At 43.9% G+C, this 6,294-nt stretch overlaps 1 protein-coding gene across 4 annotated transcripts in view; it reads left to right on the top strand.

Moving 5' to 3' along the window:
- The first annotated feature begins 3,878 nt into the window (after positions 1-3,878).
- Positions 3,879-6,294, top strand: part of MXRA7 (matrix remodeling associated 7) — a 64,087-nt gene continuing 61,671 nt past the window's right edge. For all 4 annotated transcript variants that reach the window (XM_034408561.3, XM_087887204.1, XM_087887205.1 and 1 more), the window contains exon 1: positions 3,879-4,770. In XM_034408561.3, coding sequence (XP_034264452.2) covers positions 4,180-4,770 — 591 coding nt within the window. In that variant the 5' untranslated portion in view covers positions 3,879-4,179. The remainder of the gene's footprint in view (positions 4,771-6,294) is intronic.

Raw genomic sequence — 6,294 nt, 5'->3', positions numbered from 1 at the left:
ATGCAGAGGCCGAAAATGGGGTGCACAGAGGCCGAAAATCGGAGTGCGTTTTATGGTCAGGTGTGTCTTATAGTGCGAAAAATATGGTAAATCTTTTTGGCACTTCTAAAGATGAAGCCCAACTAACTGGTTTGTATTGAAATCCATCCTAAGAGTGGAGCCAGCAATGCTCTGAATTTCATTTGTTTGGTGATTTAAAAAAAAATAAAAGTCTTATTTTCTACTTAACATTTTGATTTAAATTTCATTCATGTCTCTATATAATAAGTAAAATTTTAAGAAACTGGAATACTAGATAAAGTGCATTATGAGGATAGTAGCCTCCTATTACTAATATAGAAGTTAAGAATGTGCTGTATTTCACACGTGATGGTAAACAACTACTTCAGAATAGGCATGGACATTGCTAAATACAAGTTTAGCTATAATCTAGTAAACAGCAGGATAATAACTGTTAGTAATATCCTATGAGTATCAGCTACTCAAGATGCAATAAAGACAGACTGAGGAGTTTGGTGGTACGTTACAAGAGGTGGAAATTCAATATCTAGAAAGAACATCTTAAAATGCAGAAATGGAGAAATCCGGATTACAGGAAGCTTTAGTTCGAACAAACACAATAATGCAAGGAAAACGGTTTTTCAAAGAGAAAAATTGCCAACATCTACGTCAAGCAACATAATTGCAGTTTCTAACCTGAGACATTGCTGAATTAAAATCAGCTGAAAATGAAATGTAGTCCAGAACCGATATTTTGAAAGTGACCTTTGTGAAATTATTGCTGGGTGCTTGTGATCATTGAGAATTAAGTCTTATTTTAAAAGTAAAGGTTTCCCCTGTCCAGTCGTGTCTGACTAGGGGGCAATGCTCATCTCAGCTTCTTAGCGGAAGCCAGCGTGGTCCAAAGATGCTTCTGTGATCATGTGACCAGCATGACTATATATGCTTAAGCACAGGGAAATAGGTATATGATAGCTATTTATTTACTCAACATTTGCATGGTTTTGAACTGCTAGGTTGGCAGAAGCTGGGGCAAGTAATGTGAGCTCACCCCGTTGCATGGTGCTCAGGGCTCAAACTTGTGCTGTCAGCTTTCCAGCTGACAAGCTCAGCGTGTTTAACAGCAGAGCTTAGAAAACACCATTTGTGCCTTCAAATTTGTGATTAAGAATATAGCTCAGGTGTGTGTTTGACTCTTAATAAAATGCAGTAGCTACACTGCTACCAGATAGCTTGCTTACATCACTCCATATTACTGATGGCCTTTCCCCCTGGCTAGCAATCATACACAATAATCTCACAAAATATATATTATATAGCTTCAAGCACTCAGTGGCAAAGACCTCTAACATTCCAACCTTCTAGTAATTCTCTAAAAATTCATACTTTTAGTCCTCGTGATCAGTTACATTAGTGAATCAGCAAGTTCCATAAACTCGCTGCAGCTGCAGCATAAGCATCACATTATTTAAAATAGTAGGTACTAAGCAAAAGAAGCAAATTCCAGTCACCTTGATATCTTCCTCTTTTGAGCCAGATCATGGATGCAGTGATTAGCGCATCCTTGAGTGCCTGCCTTAACAGGAAGCAAGTGGCACACACCTTCTTAAACCAACACTGGACCCAACAGTGCTGGATAATACTCATCCAATCTCCCAACATCCCTTTTTAGGTTGTCGGGTTGAGCTTCAAAAGGGCCGTAGGGGAAGTGGATTATCTGAATTTTTTGTGGGGTTGGATTTCAGGCCAGGACACAGCACAGAAGTCGCACTGATTTTGCTTGTAGATGAGGTCTGGCAGATTTGTGTTTAGTTTTCTGGTTCTTGACTTCTCAGCAGCCTTCAGTATCATCAATCATGGTATCTGTCTAGACTCTAGACCAAAGCAGGGACTAGGTAGGAGGCACAATGTTTCCCTTTCTTCATGGCTAATTCCAGTTGCTGGGGAAAGAAGTCAAGCTTGAGTTTCCTGATGTATGAGATTTCAAAGACTCAATGCTGTTATTAAAACATCTATATGAAGCCACTGGGTGAATTCATCCACTGGCCAGGGGCAGGGGTGAAATCCAGCAGGTTCTGACAGGTTCTGGAGAACCGGTAGTGGAAATTTTGAGCAGTTCAGAGAACCGATATCGGAACTTTTGAGTTCAGAGAACCAGCAAATACCACCTCTGGCTGGTCCCAGAGTGGGGTGGGAATGGGGATTTTGCAATATCCTTCCTCTGCCATGCCCACCAAGCCACACCCACAGAACTGGTAGTAAAAAAAAATGGATTTCACCACTGGCCAGGGGTCAAATAACCACATTTGATGATATTCAATTGAATAAACAGTTAACCAATTAATGCCTGATGATACTCAATTGAATAACAGGCTAACCAATTAATGCCTTCAAAATCTCCTCTTAGTATCTGAAGATGGTGGGGCCTGACTGGGGAGGAACAATTAAAGGACAACTCTGACAAGACTTGGTGATTATGTGTTTTTGATTGTCCCAACACCAAGGGCTTTCCACTTTCATCGCTGGATGAGGTTTTTCTTGCCCAGACAGATACAGCACGCAATAGGGAAATTTCTGGGTTCACGGTTGCAGCTCTATAAGCAGGTGGCAAATAGGAGCAGAAAGAACCTTTTCTTTAAAAGAAAAAAACAAGAAAGTCCAGTTGTCGCCTGAAAAAGCACATCTGGGACTACCATGACCTGGATGACTGAGAATCTCTACAGACTATGAGCAGAAAGGTTCCAAATTGAAGCCATTCCTAGATTGGATGACCCTTCTAGAAGAGTCCTAGATCTTTCTTATAGTCACTCATGCTGCAATTACCTCACATATCAACAGCTGAAATGTATTCCATATATGGCTGTCCTTGACAATCATTCACAAGTTATTAATTGATCCAGATTGTAGCAGCACAAACACTTACGGTGTCTCCATACCCTGCAATGAATAACCGTATGCTGCTCAAACTGCACTATTAACAAGTCCTATTGTTAAAACAAGGTCATCTGATGGGACTTGGATGTCATTCCTTCTGTCATGGGGCCTATCCGCTGGAAAAGGATCCCCACTGAGGCCACCCCATCCTGCCATCTTAAAGACCAAATATTTCTCCCACATTCTAACTTAAGAAACGTGTCCGTTAGGAGAATTTTATTAATTGGTATATTGATGTCTAAGTTATTATCTTTATGTGTTGTATTGATTACTGTTATAAATAGGATGGCTTATACATTTGAAATATAAAGGAAGGAAGGAAAATAGAGAAGAGTTTACTTTCTAATAGAATGATCAGGGAGAGTGGATTACCCTGAGCCAATAATAATAATAATAACAATAACAATAATAACAATAACAATAATAATAATAATAATAATAATAATAATAATAATAATAATAATAATAATAATAATAATAATAATAATAATAATAATAATAATTGGCTTTGCTGTAGAGCAGTGTTTCTCAACCTTGGTAGCTTGAAGATGGGTGGACTTCAACTCCCAGAATCCCCCAGCCAGCGCTGCTGGCTGGGGGATTCTGGGAGTTGAAGTCCACCCATCTTCAAGCTACCAAGGTTGAGAAACACTGCTGTAGAGTGATATATAAACCACTGTTCATGGTCTAGCACCAAGCCGAATCCAACTCTCCAATTTTTCCAGGGAAGTTTACACGATTCAATATTACAAGGGAATTATCAACCTGTATGCAGCTCATTCCTCTGAGTTCTTTTTAGCCTATGTGGAATACAAGTGTGGTTATTTAACCACATTTGGGTATATATGGAGATAACTTTGTATATCCTCCTCTCAAAACAGCCCTTCCTTTCCTTCCTTCCTTTGGTCTCTCCTTCCCTTTCCCCGTGTTAAAACTCCTAAGTGGGAATGGCCATCCCGGCGACCTAGGCTTGCCGGGAGTGGCACCAGAGACGGAGGGAGGCGGGCCCGGGCCAAGTGACGCGGGTGTTGTGAAACCCTATCCTGCTTTCGGCTTCAGAAGACCGACCGCCGCTTTCAGGCAGCTGAATTCAGTCCAGCTGCTCAGTTGCCCGGCGGCTGCAGAAAGAGGAGGAGGAGGAGAGAGAGAGAAAAAAAAGCACGAGGGAGCGGGCGACGACTCGACATCGCAGCTCTCCCGGTCAAATTGCGGCCACTGCTGTCGGGTCGCACAGCCGCCGGAGGCATGGATGTAGCGGTGGACTTGTACGTTGCAGTCCCGCTGCTTTTCACCGTCCTGGCTGTTATTCTAGCGTCGGTCTTTGTCAAGCTGAGATCCTCGGAAGAGGACAAAGCTACGGAGCCAGCGGCGGCGGCGGCGGCAGCAGCAAAGGAAGAAGGGGAGGCCAAGGCGAGCTCTGCTGCTGTAGACCGGACGGACGGCGAAGCCCTCCAGAAGGATGAGAGGGAACCGGAGGCGGCCGGCGCAGAGCCTCGGAAGGAGAAAGGAGACGAAGAGGCGGCGATAAGCAGAGAAGCTGGAAGGGGCGCCGTGGAGGAAATAGGGGCTGGAGAAAAGGGGACGAAGGAAGGAAAGGAAGAAGAAGAAGAAGGGCTTCGGGAGAAGGGAAAAGGGGAGGAGGTCGAGGACGAGGCTGCCCCGGAGGCGGTGAAAGCAGAACAGCGGAGTCACGTTCAAGTGGAGCGGAAGGTGGCCGGTCAGGCGGAGAGAGACGCGGTCGTTGCTGCTCCGGTGGCTTTAGAAGAGCAAGAGGAGGAGGAGGAAGAGGAGGAGGAAGAAGAAGAAGACGAGGACGACGAGGAGGAGGAGAGCAAGGTAAGGATGCCGTGCCACGAGCAAGGGCGCTGCTGCCTTAGGCCACGCAGCGTGGGCATCTGCGCCCATCCGTGTCGAGGCACGCGAGGAGGGAGGGCGACAAGCACGCTCGAGCGGTCTCAAGCAAATTCTGCAAGCCAACCAACCGTGATGAAAAGTCCTGAGGGGTTTTTTTGGGGGGGGGTGTTAATTGGCGGAGATATCCTAATTTTTTTTTCCCCTTCGACGGGCCTCTATAGATCTCCCCTTTCTTAATGAATTGCCTTTAAGGACTTTGGGTCGCAAGTGCCTCTTGCGTCAGAGCGGGAAGGGAGGCTGAGAGCGTGGCTGGGTTTGATCGGTTTTAATTCCAGCCTCTCCTACTGGCTTGCTCTGTCTCGGTTAGACGCCAACCGCACCAAACATTCCTCTTAAAATATATCCGTTACTATCCACTTCCCCCTACACACCGCCACCAGCTGAGGAAAAGCCACCTGTTGCTCCAGAAAATGCGAACAGGGAGTCCTCTTAAAAGTGGTTGGATTGTGAAGTCCTCATTGCCGCCCACCTTCCTCCCTCTGAAGAAATAAAGAGGTGCAACTTAGTGGGGTTGGTAAGCCTTATCATAAAGGCTTATCATTAGCACAGCTTTGCGTATATACAGTCATGGAAGAACTATGCATACCCAGTAACGTTTTTTTTTTGCTTGGGCTAATTTCAGTGAACCAGAAGGAGCCTAGAGTTTTTCTCTCTTCAATATAAATTGCAAAGAGGGGTGGGGAGGTGGGAAAGGACTTGCAATCTCCTTTCTGCCTTTTGGCATAGTTTTAATAAAAATCCCCTCTGATGGCCCCTTTTGGCCTTGAGAAATTCCATCTCCCTGCTGCAGTTGGTATTTTTTTTCTCATAGTTGAGGAAGTGCGTGACAATCCAAGGATTCCTCTTTCCCCAGAAATGTGCCCTGGCTTAGCAATTGGCAATAGCATTCAAAAAAACGGCTATCGATACCTGCTACATGCAGCTCTGAATTGTAACCACCTAAAAAGAAACTACCAGTCCTTAAAGGGAGAGAGTGGCTTGCTGGAAGGCTAGATTTACCATGATTTTTAGAATGGAAGTTAGCTATACTTGGCCAGTTCCAGAAAATAACAGATGTTTGCCATTTCTACCCTAAATGTGGTTGGGTGGCACAGGAATTGGGTAGAATTCATTAGAAGCATAAAGCAGCATTAAATGAAGAGTTTAAATTTAAGTTTGCTGGTCAGAAAAGATAGTGACAGATTTTTTTCCCCACCACATAACACAGATATCTTCCCATGATGTTTCCATCTTCGATGACTTGAACAGTTCAGTTCTCTTTGTATTTCTAAAAAAAAAAGGATGGGATTTCATTTTAAGAGGAGCTAATGTATTTATGGCTTCAATATTAACAGTTCTAGGCACTTGAGACTTAAATAAATGTTTGAGGAACTCAAGCATTCTAGAAGTGTAATCCCTCAGATTGGTCTCAGATGTGGTATTGATCATTTAAATAGGCTCCTTTCT

Source organism: Pantherophis guttatus, chromosome 2 (genome assembly GCF_059756535.1).
Source record: "Pantherophis guttatus breed Tessera chromosome 2, ASM5975653v1, whole genome shotgun sequence".
NCBI classification, from domain to species: Eukaryota; Metazoa; Chordata; class Lepidosauria; order Squamata; family Colubridae; genus Pantherophis; species Pantherophis guttatus.
Note: the sequence above shows the minus strand (reverse complement) of the source record. Positions and strands in the feature narration are given on the sequence as shown.